Raw genomic sequence first — 23,958 nt, forward strand, 5'->3', positions numbered from 1 at the left:
TCAAAGTTGGAAGGAAATAAAGATTAGAACAAAAACAGATGAAATAGAGACTCAAAAGTCAGTAGGAAAAAAATCAATGAAGCTAAAAGTTGGTCCTTTAAAAAGATCAAGTTAACAAACCTTTAGCTAGACTTACCAAGAAAGAGAAGACTCAATCAGAAATGAAAGAGAAGGCATTACAACTGACACTACAGAAAGTAAAGGATCACAAAAGACAACTATGAACAATTAGATGGTAACAAATTTGACAACCTGGAAGACACGGATAAAGGCCTAGAAACATACAACCTAAACAGAAAATCTGAGTACACCCATTACTACTAAAGAAACTGAATCAGTAATTTAAAAACTCCCAACAAAAGTCTGGAACCAGAAGGCTTCACTAGTGAATTCTACCAAACATTCAAAGAAGAATTAATACCAACCATTTTCAAAAAACAGAAGAGGAGGGAACACTTCCAAACTCATTTTACAAGGTCAGCATTACTCTGATACCGAATGAAAAAGAACATCACAAGAAAATTACAGGCCAATATCCCTGAATAACAGACACAAAAATCCTCAGTAAAATATTAGCAAACCATATTCAACAATACATTAAAAGGGTCATACACAATGATCAAGTGGGATTTATTCTAAGGATGGAAGATCAGTTTGCTAAGCTAAGTCTCTTCAGTCGTGTCCGACTCTGTGCGACCCCATAGACGGAAGCCCACCAGGCTCCCCCGTCCCTGGGATTCTCCAGGCAAGAACACTGGAGTGGGTTGCCATTTCCTTCTCCAATGCATGAGAGTGAAAAATGAAAGTGAAGTCGCTCAGTCGTGTCCGACTCTTAGTGACCCCATGGACTGTAGCCCACCAGGCTCCTCCATCCATGGGATTTTCCAGGCAAGAGTACTAGAGTGGGGTGCCATTGCCTTCTCCAGAAGATCAGTTTAGTATCTACAAATCAATATGTCAACACCATCCACATTACCAAAATGAAAAATAAAATCATATAATTGCCTCAATGAAAGAAAGTGAAAGTGAAGGTTGCTCAGTCGTGTCCGATTTTGTGAACCCATGGACTATACAGTCCATGGAGTTCTCCAGGCCAGAATACTGGAGTGGGTACCCTTTCCCTTCTCCAGGGGATCTTCCCAACCCAAGGATCAAACCCAGGTCTCCTATGTTGCAGGTGGATTCTTTACCAGCTGAGCCACAAGGGAAGCCCAAGAATACTGGAGTGGGTAGCCTATCCCTTCTCCAGTGGATCTTCCCGACTCAGGAATCAAACTGGGGTCTTCTGCATTGCAGGTAGATTCTTTACAAACTGAGCTATGAGGGAAGCCCCAATAGATTTGCCTCAATAGATGCAGAAAAAGCATTTGATAAAATTCAAAATTCACATATGATGAAAAAAACTCTCAGCAAAATGGGTATATAAGGAATGTACCCCAATATAATAAAGTCCATATAATATATGGGAGAAGGCAATGGCACCCGCATCCAGTGCTCTTGCCTAAATTCCATGGACAGAGGAGCCTGGTAGGCTGTAGTCCATGGGGTTGCTGAGAGTCGGACACGACTGAGCGACTTCACTTTCACTTTTCACTTTCATGCATTGGAGAAGGAAATGGCAACCCACTCCAGTGTTCTTGCCTGGAGAATCCCAGGGACGGGGGAGCCTGGTGGGCTTCCGTCTATGGGGTCGCAAGAGTCGAACACGACTGAAGCGACTTAGCAGTAGCAGTAGCAGCAGCAGCATATAATATATGACAAATCCAAGGCTAATATCATACTCAACAGTGAAAAGCTGAAAGCTTTTCCTCTAAGATCAGGAATAAAACAAAGATGCCCATTCTTATTATTTTTTTCTCAACATAGTATTAGAAGTCCTAGCCACAGCAATTAGGAAAGAAAAAGAAGTAAAAGGTATCCAAATAGAAAAGGAAGAAACAAAACTGTTACTATTTATAGATGATATGATATTATATACAGAAAATTCTAAAAGATTCCACCAAAAATCTGTTAGAACTAACAAATTCAGTGGAGTTGCAAGATACAAAATCAATATACAAAAATCTGTTGCATTGCTATATATTAGTAAAGAACTATCAGAAGGAGAAATTAAGAAAACAATTCCACTTATACTTGCATCAAGAAGAAGAAAATATCTAGGAATAAATTCAACCAAAGAATGAAAGATCATACACTGAAAAGTGTAATACGTTACTGAAAGAAATTCAGCAACACAAATGAATGGAAAGACATTCTGTGCTCATGGATTGGAAGAATTAATGTTGAAATGTCAATACTATCCAAAGAAATCCACAGACCCAATGCAATCCATATCAAAATTCCAAAGGCATTTTTCACAGAAATACAACAATTCTAAAATTTATACAGACTCACAAAACTTTGAGAAATAAGAACATAGCCAGATGCATTATGCTCCTTTTGAAAAAGGAAAGTGTTGAGATCAAAACATGAAGTAGAAATGTATACTTACTAGATAGGAAATATAAAATTACATATTCCTTGAGATTTCTCATAGGTTAGTATTTATAGAAATAACCACGTTTTAGAACCATGTTCTAAATTGGGACTCATTCAGTTTTAAATATCTTCAGTAGTAATTATGAAACCAAATCCCTTATAAATACCCTTTCAAAGTATCAGAAAGTCAAGGTATTTGACTAAGTGGCTAAAAATAAACTTCTTTTGTTGGAAGAATACAGATAAGATTCAGTAAGTTATAAAGACACTCACCCATAGGTTACCCCAGCAATGCTACACTTTTTGAAGTTCATGATATTGCATGTAAGAGTTCCTGTTTTGTCAGAAAATAGATATTTTACCTAAATCAAAGAGAAAAATATATGCTGAGAATGTAATAACATGCAAAGACACATAAGTGAAGTCTTTTATTCTACATGTTTCAAAATCTGTATTAGTTTTCAAAGGTAAATTTCCTTAGGCAAGCAAAATATATTTTATAATTAAATATGTTATATATCATAATTATTATTGTAAAACTAATATATGTTAAAGCTTAAGACCACAATTCTGGAGTCCAAGTGTGTGGAAACATACAAAAGAGATTTCAGTAACAGCCCTGAATCCATTTAACATCAGTAAGCACTAAATTTCACCACAAGGCATCTCAATGACATTTACACAGAATTCATTCTTGTGTCTAATACATCAAGACAACAAACTCAGACTGTGGCAACCACAAAAATATTTGTTTTTAGAACTCCATCCCTTGGTTGGACTAAGAAAGCATGTCCTGAAATAGCACAGAACACTAAGCTTTTCAATCATCATCATAGTGAGGTTACATAAAGGCAGCATGGCACTGCAACAGATTAACGAAACTTTCTAAGGCACAAAGTTCTATAGATTTAACACGCTAGGCTCTCAATATACAAAGGTGAAAAGAGAAATTCCTGTGAAAGTCAATAAGCAAACCATTTAGACATGATTAACTGAGTGAGTGCACAAGAGATGAGCCCAAATGCATGCGTGGTGTTACGTTCTGTCCTCCTGGGTGGATGCTACGATGGGGGAAAGGGCAAAGAATGCAGGACCACAAGGGAAGGGAGTCCAGGTCAGGCTCTGAATTGTGCAGGTTGGAAAAGTTACCTCAGCCTTCTGGGACTCAACGTCCACGTCCATAAGGGTTTGGCCAGAAGATAAGTAACATTACTCCATGTCTAGCTTTCTGGGAAATTACATCATAGATTAGTGAGAGGGGAGTAATTAACAGAACTGTCTCCAGTAAAATTCCAGTTTCTCAGTGACTTTCTAAAGAGGGGTCATGACTGCAGCTGGATGTGAGATGGATTCCAGGAATTCCCAAGAACCATGCTAGGGAAGTCACACTGCACTGTTTTTATACAAGACAGATTAATAACAAGAATTGTGTACTCTAGACTTTTCCTAACTGATACAACATAAGCAAATACTAAGAATTATTTTTAAAGTGCCTTCAAGTAATGATTATTAATGATCCTAAAGAAGTCAAATAGTACACAGAAATATGAAATCAGTACACTATTAAAGTGATGAATGCTTTAACCATAAACAAGTTTAAATATAAGCTTTATCTGCAGTAAGACTAGGGGTATAAAAAGTTCAGTAGAATCAGCCTTTCAAAAGCAGTATCTCTTCCTGTTTCTTTTTTAAAAGTTAAAAGATGATATCAAAATATTTTAAAATGACAATTTTATAATAAGGAATTAAGATTTTTCTATTATTCTGCCTATTGGATTTTGACTTGTCTTTTCAGTTCCAACTCAGAACTACTTCCCCATGCAAACTTTTCCTATTCCCGATTAGGATGAACTGTCTCATCGTGGGAGCTGGAGGATATTGAATCCTTCAATCATTTGGGTCCAGTTCAACAGCATCTGAGAACAAAGTTATGCTAACCATTATGCTAAAATAACAAAGGCAGACAAAGATGACCAAAGAGCTCGTCTCCACACCTTTGAACAGGCTTAGAAATCCCAGGATGGAAACAGACACATATAACTGTCATTCTTTTTTACTGTATTTATGTTTGGAGAGATTGTTGCAGAAACACTGAAGAGAGGTAAATTAACTCTGTTGGAAGACTGGAGCAGGGTTCAAAAAGAGGCCGGTTTAGTCTGATATATACTGCATTCACTTCATGGGGTTGTTGGGAGAATCATATAAGATAAGTAAATAAAATGAAATTATAATCTGTAATTATAGTGCATTCAACAGACCTAGACTTTGCAGTGATTTCAACTCACAATGAGGACATAATGCAAAGTGTAACTCAGTAGAAAGGCAAGAGGGGTTTGGGGGTGATAGTGGAAAAGAAACTGGGTCCCTGAAATATTACAGAGACGAAAGCAGGAACATGTGAGAGATGTTATGGATTTGTGTCCTTCAAATTAGCCCCCACATAAAGTCTCTTGGACAGCAAGGAAATCAAACCAGTCAACCCTAAAGGAAATCAACACTGAATATTCACTGCAAGGACTGATGATGAAACTGAAGCTCCAATACTTTGGCCACCTAATCCAATGAACCAACTCCTTGGGAAAGACCTTGATGCTGAGAAAGATTAAGGGCAAAAGGAGAAGGGGGCAACAGAGGATGAAATGGTTAGATAGTATCACTGACTCGATGGACATGAGTTTGAACAAACTCTGGAAGATAGTGAAGGACAGGGAAGCCTGGCGTGCTGCAGTCCATGGAGTCGCAAAGAATCAGACACAGCTTAGCAACTGAACAACAACCCAATATCCAAGCATCTTAACCATTGTCTTCCCTTTATTTGCTCTTGATTAACAATCTTGCATACAAAGTGAACTTGCACTATAGTTTTTGTACTGAATGTGTTGCAGGTGATAAGATCTTCTAGGCGATAAGATCTATCCCTGCCTCAAAAAGCAAGTCAAGATCAATTAACATTTGTATTGAATAATACCTCCAAATACTACAGAGTTCTTCAGACATCAAAACCACCTTTATGGAGACTTATTTTTGCACAATCTCTTCACAGTTCTCCCAACACTTGTCTGCCCCCATGCTCACATCACTGTCCCAAAGTCCCCAAGAGGCTCTCACCTGGCCAAGCTCTTCATTAAGGTTTGACGTCCTGGCCATGGCAGGGGTGTCATTTCCTAGATAATACATATCTGTGTCCTGAGAGAGGGAAAGGAGTGGGGGGACTTCAGCAAATCTCCACCGTTCATCACTCATTTAGATTAAGAAGGTAACAGGTAACTGTTAAAACAGGTAACTCAAATAAATGCTAATTTTTAAGTTAGTGGTGAAAATACAGGGTCTATTTATGTAGAAAAACACTAAGATACAGGGGAAAACATGGTATTTATTTATATCTAGAAGATTTGGCTTCCAGATGATCATTTTCCTAACCTAGACTAACTCATACTTCTGAGCTTAGCTAATACCTCATTCAAAGGGTTGTTGTGAAGCTCAAATAAAAATGCCCATGAAAAAAAAAAGCACATGAAAGTGTCTGGTCATCAAATACTAGCTGCTGAGGTCCGGGGCTTCACAACCATGGCAGGGTCCTTGAAAATTCCACCTGGACTCTTGCAACAGAACCCAAGCTCACTGTCACTGTGAATTTTGATCTAAAGGACACTTAAGCAGACACACCTAAGAGAGCTTTCCTTCTGCACTAAGGAGACCATAAAGCATGAGCAGCTGCAGCCACTTCATGCCCATGCACTGGAAGACAGGGACCTGCTTGCCTTCTTCTCCATTATCCCACTGATGCTCCTGAGAGCACCTGCCTGTTTCATGACCCAGGAAACTGGGACACCAGGTGACTAGTCACCACCACCACTGGCTCAGGGACAACCCTGCCCAGTCTCTAGGCAGTGAAATCCCAGATCGAATTATAAATCAATGACGCTCCTCTTTTTCTGGAGGCCCAGTTTCAACACTAAGGCTCCGACAGGATATTAGGAAATGACACGTCCCCAGCAGCTCTGCTTCCTGCCCCGTGTGATACTCACCCAGTTTATGAAGAGGGCTTGTGTGTACTTCACAACCTCGAGAGTCACCAGCAGACTGATGGGAATCAGATTGTTGTAGAGGATGATGAATGTCAACAGGTTGTATCCGAAATTGTCTGAGGTCGCATCTGCAGAAGAAAACCATAATATGTGCATAGCTTAGTCTCCGTTCAGTATCCCTGAACTTTATTACGCTGGCAGTTTTCTGAAAGATGTTCACAGAAGGAGTTGACTGGCTTAAGTGTACATTTAGAGATTCAAGTTGAAATAGTCACTGAACACCTGCTCTGTGCCATGAACTGTGGATACACAAGGCTGTGATGACACAATTCCTTCCAATAAAGAGCTGGCTTCCAATAGGAGGCTTTGAGGGAAGGGGGTGAGCAGAAGTCAGCATCTGCCAAGGTGATTATGCAGCAGGAGATATCGATTAAAGAGGAGTTCACAGGCATGCAGACACCATGGCAGCAGGGGTTTAATGGGAAGGTACAGTCACAGTCACTCAAAACCATCCAGAAGAACGGAGGCTTAAGACAAGCTCTGGAGGATGGCATGAAGGCAGCTAACTGAACAGGATGCAGAAAAGAGGATAGGAATACCTACAACCTCACTAAGGTAAGAGTGTATTTACACCCTAAAGAATTGGTCAAACTGGGGCAAGTGTGAAGAGGCAAAACAGGTGCAGACAGGGAGGCAGACAGGAAGCTTTGAGCCTATTTATAGAAGACAAGAGAAAGAATGTCTTAATGGAACATGGTCCCTAAAGGAAGAATCTGAACTAGAATCAGCTAAGGCGGGAGGAGGGACCAGGAGAGGAGGCAGAGGTGCAGGGTCTCTGAGTGTCAAAGAGGAAAGTTCTCTGAAGTCAAAGCTCTGACACGGATGGCACAAATGTGAAGTCTGATGGCTTTTACGGGAGCTACTCAGACTTCACCCTAAGGATAACAAGGCACAAAGCACTGAACGGAAAAAAATAGGCAAATTCTTCACTGTAAATCATGCAGCTGGTACTGGAGTTTGATGTCAGCTGAGCAGTTTAAATGACAGTTTCCACACAGCTTAGGTATCAGTATAGTGTCACTGCTGTTTATGTGCCTAAACCATGACATGCTGCAGCTAACACATACACAAATCCATCTGCCTTCACGCTTGAAGCTAAACATACAAATGGTTGAAATCCGTTTTAAGAACCAAAATCAAGGACTTTTGACCCAACCTACAACGGAAGTCCCAGTGACTTTTCCCATCTATAAAGTGGCAACGAGAGTCTTTCTGGGCAGTTCAAAATGTGTGAGCTTTCTATATGAGATAACTAGGAAAGGGGAAAAAATAAATGTTTTCATCAATTTAACTAAAATATAAAGAAAGGTGGGAATAATAATTATCCCAAGAAATACTTCAAAGTTTAAAATTCAAATGTATTACTCAACATATCATTACTTATTTTGTCATTAAATTTTATTTATTTTTCTGGAATTGCTGTGGAAGGAGATTAGCAAATCTTCTCTCAAAACAAGAAGCCATAAAACTGGACAAAACTATCAAAACAAGCATTCAAAGTGCTGAGAAACCGATCATAGAGCACACAAAAAATTCAAAAGCATGAATTCAAGAATAACTGCTCAATCTCAATGAGTGGGAGACTTTGGCATTTAAGCCAAAGTCTGTTTTTTCCTTCTCTCCCCCAGATCCACGTTGCTTAAGTTCTGCTCCGGGTGGTAGGTGGGGAGGGCCCTGAGGACTGGCAACTCTCATCCCCACCCCAGCCCACGTTGGGTAAATTCTATCCCAGGGCGGGACAGACTGTCAGAACAGGAACAGCCTGAGGGATCCGACAGTATCTGAAGCAGAGCATAAAACTGCCCTGCCTAGGGCACTGTGAAAAAACAATAGACCTCCCGGATCAGGGAAGACAAATCTCTCCCAATACTAGAAGGGGCAAACTGCAGAGTAGACAGAAATTAAACAGGCAGATCCACGGAAAGATGGCCAAGGAAAACTAGCTAAGATTATACCCCGCCCTGGTGGTCCAGAGGGCAGGTCCATGTCAAGTCCTGGTGAGCCTCTAGTCCCTGACTGAATGCGGGGTCGATTTTAAACTTCCCATCAGTGAGGCCAATTCCGAAGCCACACACAGATCAAACAACTGGCCCCTCACTGGCTCAAGGGAAGGTCAGGACAAGCTCTGACCACCCACTGGCTGACTTCTAAGCTAGGCTGACCCCCTAGAAGTCCAAGATAAAAACCTGGGATGATTTGTTGCTATCCAGTTGGCCTCACAAGAAATAACAAAGGAAATTCTCCAGGACAACAGGAAGTGACACCAGACAGCAATTCAATGTACATAAAGAAACAAGGGCAATACAGGTAATTATATAAGTACTTATAAAAGAATATAATTACATATGTTCTATACTTTCACTTGGATTTTTTTTTAAGTGGTAAAAGATTATAAAATAGCACGATGGACATATCTAGCTGTAACACGGCAGCAGTGGTTCAGTTGCTCAGTCATGTCCAACTCTTTGTGACCCCATGGACTGCAGCCTACCCATCTCCTCTGTCCATGGGATTCTTCAGTCAAGAACACTGGAGTAGCTTGCCATTTCCTTCTCCAGGGGATCTTTCCAACCCAGGGATGGAACCCATGTCTCTTGCACTGCAAGCAGTCTCCTGCAGAGCAGGCGAATTTTTTTTTTACCGACTGAGCCACTAGGGAAGCCCCGATGTAAAATACATGTCAGCGAAAAGAAGTCAGGAAACAAAGAAGGTATGTGAAGCAAAGACATAACAAGTTGGTAACTCAGATACATAAGAAGAAACGAAAAGAACTGGGAATAAAAGTAAATAAGTAAGCAAAGTGAAACAACTCTATAAATACACTTGTTTTTTTCTGTTTGCTTCTTTAAGAGACATAAAAGTACGTAGGCAGTAAGTACAACATTGTACTATTGGCTTGATAACAAAGACGGATGTAATACACATGGTAATAACAACACAAAGTAGGGAAGAAAATGGACCTACAATGGAGTCAAGTTTCTATATTTTATTGGAATTGAGTTAGTATTAATCTGAAGTTGATGCTGATGAATTAAGACATACACCGTAATTCCTAAAGCAACCACTAAGATAATAACTCCAACACTAACAATCAAAAAGGAATCATCTGGGATTTTCCTGGTGGTCCAGTGGTTAAGAATCTGCCTGCCAGTGCAGGGGACGTGTGTTCAGTTCGGGGCAACTGCCTCGAGGCAACAAGCCTCGGGGCAACTGACCCTGTGTGCCGCAACTTCAGAGCCCACAGGCTCTGGAGCCTGTTTGCCCTCTCATGACAATCAGGAGCCCGCGTACCACAAATAGGGAGTAGCCCCCACTTGCCACAACTAGAGAAAGCGTGCACGCAGCAGTGAAGACCCAGTGCAGCCAAAACATAAGTAATTTTAAGAAATAATCATCTGAACATACAACAATCCCCAGATGAGTCCACCTTCACTTTATCACAAGACTCCTGTTCTTCCAGTTCTTCAAAGATGGGCTTTGTGCACAACAGCCCAAGGGTGAAGAAGGAGAAAGGATGGCACGTACTCGGAAGCATGGACCACGTCAACCAGCAGCCCGCCCAGCACGTACCCATCTTCTTGATGTACCAGTTCTTCCCTCCTTGAGAGCCGTTCCAGTACAGGGCCCCCACCGAGCTCACCAGCGCCATGACCAACAGGATGCCGAACAGCACCAGGATCTGCACGTTGGTTACCTTCTCCACATTCGACCTCTTGAGAGGGGCTTTGGTGGAATTCTGCACAAGAGCGTTTAAAATCAATAAGGGTCACAGAACATACTCAGGGTCCAAGAGGAGGGGGGAAAGGAGGCAAGTTAACCAAATTCAACAAATAAAAAGACTATATTTTCTTTGCCCAATAAGCAAAGAAATTTTAAAGTGTACTATGTGCCTCAATCAACATCTAGTTTTACATAAAGAACAAAGACGACACACTCTAAAAATCATCTCAACTCTACCGGATTCAGTCTGTGCTTCTTATGACTACATTTTCACAAAAAACTAGCTACTTGTGTGATCTTAGAACATGGCAGGTTCTACGTCATTTAGATGCAGTTTTAAAGAAATCAAGATGTTGCTAATTTAAGAGAAACAAAGATTCTACATCAGGAAAATCTAGAATCTTCAAAGGAATAACATAGCTATTAACACATGATGAGCTATTTTTTAAGCTCAGTAGCTCAAATTTTAATTGGGGCAGTGCGGGGGGGGCAGGGGAAGACATACACAAACACACACGTCAATAATGCAAAATAGAACAGTAGGTGTCAAAAATAACTGGATAGAGGAGGAGTTCATTTGGAAAACTGTGAACAAAAAATAAAGAAGAGTCAAGAAAGCTTGAGGGGCCAGGAGAATTCTGAACAGAGTCATAAGGTCCTAACCACAGACAGAATACAGGCAGGAAGCAACGACAAAAGCAGAAAGACAGTGCAGCCGTCTGAAAATGTTCATGGCCTGCTTTCTCACTGCTGGTGGGGAAACCAGCCCAGCTACACAATAAGCAATTGAGTCCAGAAAACTTCATTAAGACCAGATTTGAGGATCACCGCACATCCCCTTTGGAACTGTATACCCTCTGCAGTGGAAGAGTCAACACAGCTGTTTGCACTGGACAGGTATTCACTGAAGAGTCATTTTTTGAAAATCTCTGAAGGTAGCTGTGGTGAACAGAATAACGTTCCTCCCCAAGATGACCTGGACCATGAATATGTTACTTTATATGGCAAAGGGGCTTTTCTGGTATGACTTAGGGAGATTAACCTGAATTCTCCAAATAGGCCCAATTTAATTACTTAGGTCTTCAAAAGCAGAAAAGGAAGAGATCCTTTCCCAGCTGTGGTCAGAGGGAGCTATAACTAGAGACAAATGGCGAAAGAGATGCAGTGTTGATGCTCTGAAGATGGATGTTATTGTTGTTTAGTCAGTCATGTCTGACTCTTTACAACCCCATGGACTATAGCCCACCAGGCTCCTCTGTCCATGGGATTTACCAGCAAGAATACTGGAGAGGGTTACCATTCCCTTCTCCAGGAAATCTTCCCAACCCAGGGATCAAACCTGAGTCTCCTGCATTGGCAGGCAGATTCTTTACCACTGAGCCATCAGGGAAGTCCCTAAGATGGATGTGCTTAGTCGCTCAGTTGTGTCCGACCCTTTGCAACTCCATGGTCTGTAACCCACCAGGCTCCTCTGTCCATGGGATTCTCCAGGCAAGAATACTGGAGTGGGTTGCCATCCAAGAAATTCAGGCAGCCTTTAGGAGGCTGGGAAAGGCAAGAAAGGAGTCTCCTCTGGAACCTCCTGGAATGTTCTAAAGGGGAAGGCTGCTGGCCAACACCACGATGTGGATGAGACCCTCAACAGACCTCCGCCCTAGAGAATGTCATGTAAGAGCTTCATGTGGTTGTAAGCCACGGCATTTGTGCGATTTGTTGTAGGAGCAACGGGAAACTGACACAGTAACACAGCAGATGGTGACAACCCTCCTGGAGGAAGAAAGAGCAGAAGCCAGGGGAGGACAGTGGGGGTGGGGAGGCGGGAGCTCCCCTCCAGAGTCTCTTTCCATGAGTCCTGAGCCTTGTCCCTCTACAGGAGACACTGATTCGCAAGATTGGGTGATCTGAATGCTTGCAGGGCACTGACTGGCCATAAAAATGGTGCCAACTCAAGTCCACTCTCTCCCTCCCTCTTCCCAATCTATCGGACCCCAACAGAGCTAGGATGAAAATGTCCCTGAAAGTAAGACCACAAAGGCACAACGTGAGAACAAAATCAAGATTAAAAACGAAAAGCGACTCATTCCTATGTTCCATAGAGAATCTCAGACCACAGAAGGCTGCAACTTATCTGAATTCTATCCCCAAATCCAAGACTACTGTTACTGTGGCTTTCTGTGAGGTTGGGGAGTCTAGGAGTTGCGAAGCTGGTGATTTTGTAGTCTTATAAGAATCTAAACAGCATAGCACCATCTCCTTCACATATACTCTTTTCTCCATTTCACTTTCAGTTCAGTTCAGTCGCTTAGTTGTGTCTGATTCTTTGTGACCCCATGGACTGCAGCCTGCCAGGCTTCCCTATCCATCACCAACTCCTGAAGCTTGTTCAAACTCATGTCCATCGAGTTGGTGATGCCATCCAACCATCTCATCCTCTGTCGTCTCCTCCTCCTGCCTTCAATCTTTCCCAGCATCAGGGTCTTTTCCAATGAGTCAGCTCTTCGCATCAGGTGGCCAAAGTATTGGAGTTTCAGCTTCAACGTCAATCCTTCCAGTGAATATTTAGGATTGATTTCCTTTAGGATGGACTGGTCGGATCTCCTTGCTGTCCAAGCGACTCTCAAGAGTCTTCTCCAACACCACAGTTCAAAAGCATCAATTCTTCAGCACTCAGCTTTCTTTATAGTCCAACTCTCACATCCATACATGACTACTGGAAAAACCATAGCTTTGACTGACAGACCTTCATTGGCAAAGTAATGTCTCTGCTTTTTAATATGTTGTCTAGGTTTGTCAAAACTTTTCTTCCAAGGAACAAGTGTCTTTTAACTTCATGGCTGCAGTCACCATCTGCAGTGATTTTGGAGCTTCATTTTAGTTTCACTTTATAGTTCCCTAAATTACTCATCCTTTGAAGATTTTTAAAAAATTTTCCTCTGGAATCTAAATGGAAATCCATCAGTAAAGGCCAACTCATCAAATATCATCTCAAAGTTGATAAGGTTGACACACCATCTTTGGCCTCATGGCAAGAGACAGAAGACCTGTTTCAAGACTGCCTACCCCAACCTTTTAAACGTTATTTTTAATAAACATTCATTGGAGATACAAGTAGGAAAAAATTTACAATAAACATTATTTCTATGACTCTGTAAGTTTAATAACTTCTGATCTTTCCCAGTGTTTGAATCCTGGCCAGTTAACTGGGTTAAGAGAAGCTGTGTTTCATTAAACACAAGAGCAACAACCCAAAACTTCCAGCTTCAGCCCATGTACTTAGGGGAGACAAGGTCTACGTGCTCACTCCTCTTCCCTAAGCATTTCTCCTTGTAGTGATGAGCCTGTAATAATGCAAGTAGGAATCTGATATAAGTTCCTCTCCAAAATTCTCAGAAAATACTGCTACTTCTGAGTGATGGAGTTCTAAACAGAAACAAGCCAAAACATCAGATTTTGCAAAATTTTAAATCAGGCCTGAACTTCATGTTTGATTCCCTTCTAAGAAAACAGTTAGCAGGGTACTAGTCAGAACAAGGAGCCAGACTGCCTAGGTTCGAATCCCAGCTCTCTCTTACTGGGAATATAACTTTGGCAACTTACTTAGGTTCTGCGCCTGTGTCCTCATCTAGAAAATGGGAACAACAATTTGTATTCTTCATAGCACTGTTGTGAGAAATCAATGAGTTCATAAATGCAAGTTTCTTGGAACAATGCATGGGGCACTATTTGCTGTTATTAATGTGACGGTATCTCTTTCCCATTCAGTCAATCAACAGAAACAGCAGACATTGAAAAATTTTTACCTGTAAGTACTCTCCACATGAAATGAGGGAACTCTGAAGAGCGAAAGACATTGAGGTGAGAGTTGAAAAAACAAAAATGGAGAAGAACCCTAAGGCAACAGTGTTTCCTCTCTGTGGTCAAGCAGCACAAGTACAGACAGAAACGTTATTTCACAAACAGGATGGCTTCCAGCTACGTGTGTTACATTATATTCCTTTTAAAAGCTCATTATCTTTACTTGTTGTTTTAGCCCTAAAGGCACAGCAACCCTAGCACAGCCGTTCCTGGGGCTTTCCATTATTCTGCACTTGAGCAGTCAACACGTAAGAAGGCTCACAAAGAGGCTTACCACATGCAGAGGCAAGGAAGGTGCCCAGCACACTCAGGGGACACAGACCTCACGAGTTCACTTAGTGTATGTACCTTGTTCACCGAAGGGAGGGCAGAATCACTCTTGAGTGTCACTTAATTATCTCTTACGCCTTAGTTAACGAAGCTGTATTACCAATACACGATCTAGAGAAACAGCGTGCTTAGTCGCTCAGTCGTGTATGACTCTTTGTGATCCCACAGATTCTAGCCGGCCAGGCTCCTTTGTCCATGGGATTTTTTCAGGCAAGAACACTGGAGTGGGTTGCCATTTCCTTCTCCGGGGGATCTTCCCGACCCAGGGATAGAACACGCATCTCCTGAGTCTCCTATATTGCAGGTGGATTCTTTACCCACTGAGCCATTGGGGAAGCCCAAGATTTCCACAGAGAAACAGTACTGCACCCTGAAAAAAGAACCACTCAGGGTACAAGGAATCTTAGAGAGCGGTCACATTTGTAAAATGCACAACCTGAAAACTAGTTTCAGGGCCCTGCCCAAATCTGAGCGGGTGCCTCGTGTTCTGTCACTTCATCATAAAGACGGAGGTGAAGTGTGGCCACTGGGGCTTCCAGCTCTGGCCGCTGGCTGCTGATGCTGGGCTGGAGCAGGGTGAGGACCCTCCCCAGGTGGCAGGGCACTAAGCTATTCACGGAGTTCAGGTCTTCCACACAGCCGTTCAGAACCCACACACTTCACGTGTTCTGATCAGCGCTGGTAGACAGGTGAGGACCTGCAGGAAGGCTGGAGCAGGTGCATCCCAGGTAAGTGCGTCTTCATCCACTCAAGAGCTGCCTCCCAGCACTCACCAGCTCCTCTCTTTGTGAGCTGCCATGGACCCCTCCTGCCCAGTGCGCTCTGCAGCAACCCGCCTGCCTCCAAGACCAGGACTGCCCTAAGCCCCTAGGCCCTCCTCCCTGCCCCTGCCTCACCCATGCTTCCCGGGAGGTCCCCCCGGCAGGTGGGGGTCTCCGTGCAGACTCCCATGCTGCAGAAGACAATGTTACTAAGCGTATACCCAGGACCCGCTAATACTCTGACACTTTCTTCCTCCAGTGCTGCGTTTAAAACCCACATTTAACATTCCTGCATTGGCTACACTGCCTTCTGCCCCTTCCCCCAGGAAGTCCACCAACTGTCCCCTCCCCCCACTCCCTGAAGACTCAAGTCACCAGCTTCAGCGTCCCTCTCTACCTGGCCCTCATCCTATGGTCACCAAATGCTGTGGTCCCTGCATCGTCCATCACTCCTCAATGGCCTCCAACAGCTTTCCTTTAGCATCCTAGCCCCTGGAGATCAGGCCTGGGTCCCTCTACTCCACAAACCCTCTGTCCCAGGAGGTCAAAGCCAAGCGCCCTGCACAGAGGCCTGTCACTCATCAATCTTCCTCCACTTCAGTGAGTCTCAGCCCTTCTAATCCCCCTGACCTTCCTCTCCTGTCTGCACTGCAGTGACCAGCTGGTGTAGACACTGGGCTATATCCCCCTATTGGTCCTAATCAATAGCTAACTCTCTTCTTCTATATCATTTGACCTTCAAGAGCGGACCAACACAACAGCCTCTGTTCTTCAATTCAATGTCTAAAATGTGCTTCTTGGTGTCTGGTCAAATGACACCTCTGGAAAATCCCATGGACAGAGGAGCCTGATAGGTTGGAGTCCATGGGGTCACGAAGAGTCTGACAGGACTGAGTGACGTCACTTTCACTTTTCACTTTCATGCATTGGAGAAGGAAATGGCAACCCACTCCAGTGTTCTTGCCTGGAGAATCCCAGGGACAGAGGAGCCTGATAGGCTGCCGTCTATGGGATCGCACAGAGTTGGACATGACTGAAGAGACTTAGCAGCAACCTGGGCTGGCTGGCCTTCCATATGGACCTGTGTGTGTGTGTATGTGTGTGCGCGTGCGCCTGCTCAGTCATGTCCAACTCTATGTGACCCCATGGACTGTAGCCCTCCAGGCTCCTCTGCCCATGGAATTTTCCAGGCAAGAATACTAGAGCAGCTTGCCATCTCCTACTCCAAGGAATCTTCCCAACTCAGGGACTGAATCCTCATCTCTTGTGTCTCCTGCATTGACAGGTGGATTCTTGACCACTGAGCCACATGGGAAGTCCCCATGGACCCACGGCCCTCAGGAATGACCTGCATCACACAATCATCTCTCCACTCTGTAATCCCCATCACTCCTCGGTCTATCTAACTCTCTGGGGGGGTGAGACAGGGCCTTTCACTATTGTATCCACAAAGCCTGGTACAAGATATGGTGCATGGTGGCCACTAAACACTTTTAAGTCAAGAAATATCACCAAATATGTGTCTCGGAGGCTATACAAAAGGACAGACAAGTTGAAAAGCCAATCCTAATGATAATAATCTTAAAAAATGAACAGGGAGAAAGAACAAAATCATTTTACTACTTTTTCTCTTTGGTATAAGATACAAAGAACAAACATGATTTCAAAACTAACTGATTTTCAACTGCCTGCTGCTGCTGCTAAGTCGCTTCAGTCGTGTTCGACTCTGTGCGACCCCACAGACGGCTTCCTACCAGGCTCCCCCATTCCTGGGATTCTCCAGACAAGAACACTGGAGTGGGTTACCCTTTCCTTCTCCAATGCATGAAAGTGAAAAGTGAAAGCGAAGTTGCTCAGTCGTGTCCGACTCCTAGCGACCTCATGGACTGCAGCCTACCAGGCTCCTCTGTCCATGGGATTTGCCAGGCAAGAGTACTGGAGTAGGGTGCCATTGCCTTCTCTGTTCAACTGCCTACAATTCAGTTAAATAAGACAATTTCCTAAAAAATCTTAATCAATCGTGTGAGAAGGAGAAGTAGAGAGAAAAATTAAGAAGTAGAACAAATCCCCTCCTTGAGTTTAAAGACAAAACAGGCGAGGACTGACTGTCCCATTAGATCCAGAAAATAAAGATGGTTGATATTTCAGGCAAGAGGTAACAAATACCTGATACAAGAAAAGAAAACCAGGAGAAACCACCTGGGAACCAAAATAAAGGCCCCTCCTTTCCAAATTTAGGTTCACAGACAAAACTCCAGCCTCTTAAATGCAACATCTGCATTTTCCACCCTCTACTCCATAAAGAAAAAACAAACAAACAAACAGGAAAAACAGACTAAAATCGGCATTGTTTCTCAGCACAGAAATGTTTTACCTGCATGAGCTTGGTGTCATGTCCAGTGTAGACAACTATGCCAAAGCCCCACTGAGTGTTTCTAAGCTGTGTGCCTCTCAATAAGATCTGGTCCGGCCCAAGGGCAACGGGGCTAAAAACAAGAAACAACATTTATATTCAATGAGAGTTCAAAACAAATGAGCATGAGCTTCCCCCTTAAACAAAAACCCACAATAACTGAAGTGCTTCCTTTAGTCGAATTTGGACTATTTCACTGGGACACAGGGGCCGTAAAAGTTACCACTGGCTTAATCTACACCAAAAGAGACCCACACAGAAAGGCTGACCTCATCCATTCATCAACACAGAAAAGGTTTCCTTTCTTTTTTTTTCCTTTAAAACATGAAGAGGAAATATTGTCTCTTATAACTCTATTAGGAAACTCAATATACAAAAAGGAACTTGCTAAGATAACCAGAAATTTATTCATTTGGGAAAGTCAGTTTATAGATTATACAAAAAAAAGAAAAAAAAAAAAAACCAAAGCTATAATATCAGATCTGTCAAAGATGACTTCGTTAAATAAAAGCCTGAGTGAAAATTTAGAAATTTAAAAAGATAGTCTACAGAATGGCTCTGAGGACTGCATGAAACCGAGAAAGCTGTCACACTTAGAGTAGTCTCAGGTTGATTCCTATGGCTGGGTCCTTCCCTTTGGGTCTGTTCAAATGTGAAGGTGGGGAGTGCTAGTAAGAGGCATGATGATGAAAGATGAGCAGAAGAGAGACACTGCAGCCCAACGTAATGACAAAAAATGACTCAAATGATAAACCAAATGCCAAGAGGACAAGGACGACAGAACACAAACAGGGCCGTGAACATTCTAATGGGAGGGTAGTTGTTCCTTTCATTTAACTTGCTAAAAGCATAGACTACTTAGAAGAAAGCAAAAAGATAAATAAAAAGGATGTTTCTCTAACAACTGTTGGCCTTTATACACTTCAGACACCTCTCTTCTGCTTTTCTGCACAATTTTATGCACCCAAAACCAACTAGTCTTTTACCTGATGGGTAACACACACAGAAAGACACACCAGGTGAGTTTTGTGAAGCTTATTTCAGACCCTTGTGACATTTTCTTGCCAAAAGTCAGGTCTTTCCTTACATTTCAGGGAAGGCTTAAATTGATTTAAATGGTGTTTTGAAAAAAGCTCAACATAGAGAAATCTGTTTTAAAACATTATGAAACCAAAAGACAAACTGATATTTCCCAAAGTTCCTATATATAATCCTTAAGTCACGTTAAAGATTAAAATAAAAACCACTAAGACAAGAGGAAGTGGTACCTTTTCCCATCCAAGTTCAAGTTCCCGGTGAAGTCGTAGAGGTGGCGATTGGGCCCTTCGCACTCTATGGTCCCAGACAACTTCATCAGCACCTCCCTCGTCTGCATGTCCGCAGTGTGACTCAAACCCTAAAACGTTCAACCCCAAGAGGAAACTAAACACAACCTTCCAGGCTTGGGAACAACACTCAGCACCCCTACTGTTAATCAAAGGGAAGCCTGAATCAACTAAAATGGAATCATTTGGGGGGAGGGGGGTCCTCAAACGTATCAACCCCTCAGGATGGATCATAGGTGGCTTTGGCCACAGCAACCAAATAGAAAAGGTTCAAAAAAATTCAACGAAGCAGAAAGTCAAGACTCTACTACTATGCTGACACATTCATACTAAAGTCATAATTTGTTGTTGTTCAGTTACTAAGTCCTGTCTGACTCTTTGAGACCCCATAGACGGCAGCACACCAGGCTTCCCTGTCCTTCGCTGTCTCCCAGAGTTTGCTCAAACTCATGTCCATTGAGTTGGTGATGCTATGCAACAATCTCATCCTCTGTTGTCCCCTTTTTCTTCCTGCCTTCAACCTTTCCCAGCATCAAGTCTTTTCCACTGAGTCAGCTTTTCGCATCAGGTGGCCAAGTAATGGAGCTTCTGTATGATAATTAGCACACCAAAACACCTTACAGAAAGCATCCTTCATTAGCGGTATCCTGACATGACCATAAACACAGAATAAAGTACCCCTTTAATACACCGTGATGTGTAATGCCCTGTGACTCTTCTCTAAAGAGAAAAATAAAATGTCTAAGCCAAATATCTAACACAGAAATGAAAAATATGTGGACAGAATCATCAAATTCCACTTGGTACCGCAGAAAACTGAAGTGTCAAAATGAATCATTGTTCATTGAAACTTAAAACTTTTCTAGTAAAGACTAATCTCCATTCAAGAATTAAAATATATGGTACGAATAGCTTTATTTAAGGCATGGACATTTTGTACACTGGAAATCTAATCTACTACTCTCTAGAATTAGAATCTCCATGAAAACAACGAAGTCCAGTGAGGCGCCCTACTCTCTAGAATTAGAATCTCCATGAAAACAACAAAGTCCAGTAAGGCGCCCAGAGCCCATCTGGGTCCTCTGTCGCTGCATGTGCTGCCCACTGCCTCTCCCAGGATCCCTTTCCAGCCACCCCAACAGGTGGAGAGTCCAGTAAGATGTAAACCAAGACATGGCTCCCTGCGTGGCCTGCGCTCTAATGAAGCCCACTTTTTCCAGTTTTGTCATCACTCCCAAGGAATCCCTCGCCTAACCGTGCTCTTCCCATGGATCCTATCAGGGTGAAGGCATCACCTTTTGTGACAGAACATTTTGTTCCCTCTGGAAATGGCACCGACGGTTAACCTGTAGGAAGTGCGTTACAATCTGGGCTCCGTGACGACGCAAGTGGTAAAGGGCCACGTTACCTGACGTATTTTAAGGTTCGTCTCCCCGTCCAGATTGGCTGTTTCAACGTAACACATTGCCTGAGGTTCACTAAGGAGAGAGAAGACGAAACAGCCAAGTTGAGTAAGGTCCACTCTGGCACTTCACGGCTGACAGAGCCTCCGCCACGGAAACTCTGCTAGGTGGACCCTCACAGGGGTGTCAGAATCGACCAGCGCAGGAGCAGCGACTGACCAGGCAGACAGACGGACACTCTAGTCCAGTGATCCGCCCACAAGGGCCGCACACAACGGCACCTGACCTCACCTGGGCAGAAGTAACAGAGGATGAACAGAAGGGAACAGGCACATGATGGGAAGCACAAGATGTCCCAGCTAAGACCGGCCCAGTGGGCTCAGGTGACCCTGAAAGTCAGAGGTCGGCTTGCCCTTGACCACACACAAGAGCCACCCACACACAAGAGCCGCACACGCGGCTTCTGAACGAGATCACGGCCGGAGGAGCTGAGAAACCAAGGCAGGGGGTTGCAGGCCTTTTCTTTCTACAGTTTTTACTATGTCAATAGGCAACTCAACAGGCAACTTTTAAATCAAAACACCTAATTTCAAGGACAGAAAATTCAAAGAAGAAACGTAGGCATGGCAGAGACTACACCCCAAGTTTGGATATTCAGATCCGGGCAGCAGAGTTCGGGGTTAAGAGAACGGATTCTATGACCACCAGCCATGTACAGTCTCCTGGCGCTGCCCTTCCTGGTGGTGTGACCTCAGTCAGCTGTCCCATCTCTCTGCATCCCATGATTTCTCATGGACCAAGTAGGGATGTCTAGGGTTGGTGGGAAGATTACACGGGATGACGTGCTCAGCAGGTGTCTCGGCACAAACGCCAGCAAGCACACGGGAGACGTGACGTCTGCTCGGACACGCTGCCTTCAAACCAGGCTTTCTGAGGGTCACATCCGATCCTCATAACCCAAACTATCAAGTGATCAACGTTTTACTATTTCTGAGAGTTTCTGGGTTACTGATCATTAAGGACAAACATGAGCCCTGCTCCAGTGTATACAGTGCTTTTCTCTCTCTACAGGCCTGGGGTGCTTTTATTAAGCTTTTTATCTCAAGGAGAAAATTCGTGCTAAGGCTTAAAATCTGACAAAATGAGTGATTCGGTCCCATAAAAGAAAGTCTGTCTGCGCTCAAATCACACACACCCAGTGTGACGCTGATTCCCAGCATGACATCGGTACAGCATCTAGTTTAACCTTGAGCTCAAGTTCAAGTGTATTCTTATCCTGATTTGGGCTTTTCTTCTCTGATAGATGATTTTATGTGTCATCCAGGGGAAAGTCAAGGACTGAGATGTCTATCATTTATCTATCATTTAGTGATGACACCTCTGTGACACAAATTATCTAGAAAATAAGGCAATGATGCTTGGACAGAAAGGGAGCAAAATATGGACCATCTGCAGGTCACACGGATGTTGAGAAATGCCTGTGGTCTCTGAACCTCTAGTGAAGGTAGGCCTGGATTCTGGGGAAGGCTACTGGGCTGGACCCTCCATCAGAGCTGGTCCTCAAGTTTCAGAGACTCTGTGACCTTGATGCTACTCAACACACCACTCCACTGCTCTGAAATGTTTCCCTACCAATGAGGAACAGCCCAGAACAGCCATGAGATGAAAACGAATCAAAAAACAGAAAAGTTCAGGAAAAAGTACAAGGTGAAGGCAGGACAACGCAAAGGAGTAAAAAAGGAGGAGAGTGGGAAGGGGTGGCGACCCGGAGGTGGACGGAAGGTGACCGGAGTCCTCTCCAGGCACCAGGTGACACTCTACTGTTCTCAACACCGACTTCAAAGCCCTGCCCACGAGCCCACCTGACCTGGAGGAGAGCAGGACCACGTCTGCTGGAAGGTACTGCCCGTTGACGACTTTGACGATGTCTCCCACGGCCACCTAGAACCCGGGGACAAGGACACAGACGCATGAGAGACAAGAAAGTGCAAAGTGGTTAAACATCTGGAGGAAAAATTACTGTGTAACTGTGCCATGATGTTTAAGGCAGAGAAGCTCAAATTCTTTTCCTCCACAAGAATAAAAACATTTCAATACAGACAAATGGTAATACTGCCTTTTTACAATGATGCTGAACGCAGGAGCAGAAGAGAGATGAGTCAAAATGACCAAGGTCTCACTTTCTCACAGCTATTCATCCACTTACAAACACACGCATGTCCATCCCCACGGCTGTGGACAGCAGGGCGAGTGGCTAAGGGCACAGATCCAGAGCCTGCCTGGATCAATCCCCCTTCCCCAGGGACACCCCTTCCCCGTGCGTGTAAACATCTGACGTTCATATCCAATTTAAAGGCAACAGAAAGGCAAATAATTAAAGGAGATCCCATAATGATGTCAAAGATGACACACACCTATTTCAACAACCAGCACAACCAAAAGTATTTATGAAAACTGAAAACGTTTTCTTAACATAAAAACATTTTATGTGAATAGTTTAATTACACAGAACAAAATCAGAAGCAATTAGTTAAGGAAAAAACTAGAAAGGAAAATTACTCATGTTTTCAAAAGAAAAAAGGCCATGAATTTTTTTTTTTTTAGTTCAAAGTGGGAGGACAGGGAAATTATGGCTTTCCCTTGTCTTTGCTAATGGGGTAGAAATGCTTCTTAGATTTAAAAAAAAAGTACTAAGAAGTTTTTTATATATGAGAAACTACTTACTTGGAATTTCATTTGAAAATAGTTTTCTATCTGGTGTTCTTATGTGTGGTTGTCTCTTACGTGTGTAAGACAACCTAGAGGAAGGTTTCTTAAGGAGGGAAAGAGCCCCCCAACAGTCCCTAAATCCCCTCTTGCCTCACAGGGCTGCTCATAGTTCTGAATAAGCGCAAAGGAAAAAAGAGCCAGGGTCACAGAGACCCCCTTGAAGCTGCTGCTGCAGCTGAAGAACCAGGACGTCCAACTCCAGCTTCCAAGTCTCAGGCTCGAGTCCTGTTGCCTGGGGACCTGAGAGGCAGCCAGCTCCCCAGGCCTGACCCCCTCGCCCACACATCACCCCAACCTCTCATCACCTGTCCTCTCACACCTTCTCAGCCTCACTCTGAGCAGCTCTGCGGATGCACTGGCTCTCCATCCACCTCTAATTTCTCCCACATAGCTCTTCACTGCAGCATCTGTGAAGCAAGCCTTTCCTGACCTGAACCAGTGGGTCCAGACCAGGTATCCCTCCCTGACAGCCCCGGGCATCTGAAGCAGGACCCCGGCCCAGGGCTCAGTGTCCATACAGCATCCTGTTTACCTGCCCATCATTTCCACTACACCTGTGATTCTGGAGTGGGATTCCCAGACCAACAGCATCAACCTCACCGAAGAACTCTTAAAAATGCAAATTCCGAGGCCCCAGCCTGGAGTTGTTGGATCAAAGGGTCTGAGAGAGGAGTTCAGCACATCACTGGACCAGCCCGCCAGGCAACTGGGGTGCCAGCTGAAGCCTGACCACTTAAAACCCCTCCAAGGGCAGGTGCCAGGCTTAATTCTTATCTGCATTTCAGCTAAGACTGCCTCTGGTCCAAGCTCGTCATG

The 23,958-nt window shown here is 43.6% G+C and overlaps 1 protein-coding gene across 4 annotated transcripts in view; it reads right to left on the bottom strand.

Annotated features, from left to right (window-relative positions):
• Window positions 1-23,958, bottom strand: part of LOC113902374 (phospholipid-transporting ATPase IB) — a 495,526-nt gene that overhangs the window by 368,764 nt on the left and 102,804 nt on the right. For 3 of the 4 annotated variants that reach the window (XM_027557554.1, XM_027557558.1, XM_027557559.1), the window contains exons 7-14: window positions 22,241-22,314; window positions 20,379-20,448; window positions 18,914-19,041; window positions 17,607-17,718; window positions 10,137-10,302; window positions 6,507-6,634; window positions 5,587-5,664; window positions 2,752-2,840 (exon numbers count right to left, since the gene is read on the bottom strand). In XM_027557554.1, coding sequence (XP_027413355.1) covers window positions 2,752-2,840; window positions 5,587-5,664; window positions 6,507-6,634; window positions 10,137-10,302; window positions 17,607-17,718; window positions 18,914-19,041; window positions 20,379-20,448; window positions 22,241-22,314 — 845 coding nt within the window. The remainder of the gene's footprint in view (window positions 1-2,751; window positions 2,841-5,586; window positions 5,665-6,506; window positions 6,635-10,136; window positions 10,303-17,606; window positions 17,719-18,913; window positions 19,042-20,378; window positions 20,449-22,240; window positions 22,315-23,958) is intronic. The other variant, XM_027557555.1, reaches the window with a different exon arrangement.

The sequence above is a fragment of the Bos indicus x Bos taurus genome, chromosome 12, assembly GCF_003369695.1.
Source record: "Bos indicus x Bos taurus breed Angus x Brahman F1 hybrid chromosome 12, Bos_hybrid_MaternalHap_v2.0, whole genome shotgun sequence".
Classification (NCBI taxonomy): domain Eukaryota; kingdom Metazoa; phylum Chordata; class Mammalia; order Artiodactyla; family Bovidae; genus Bos; species Bos indicus x Bos taurus.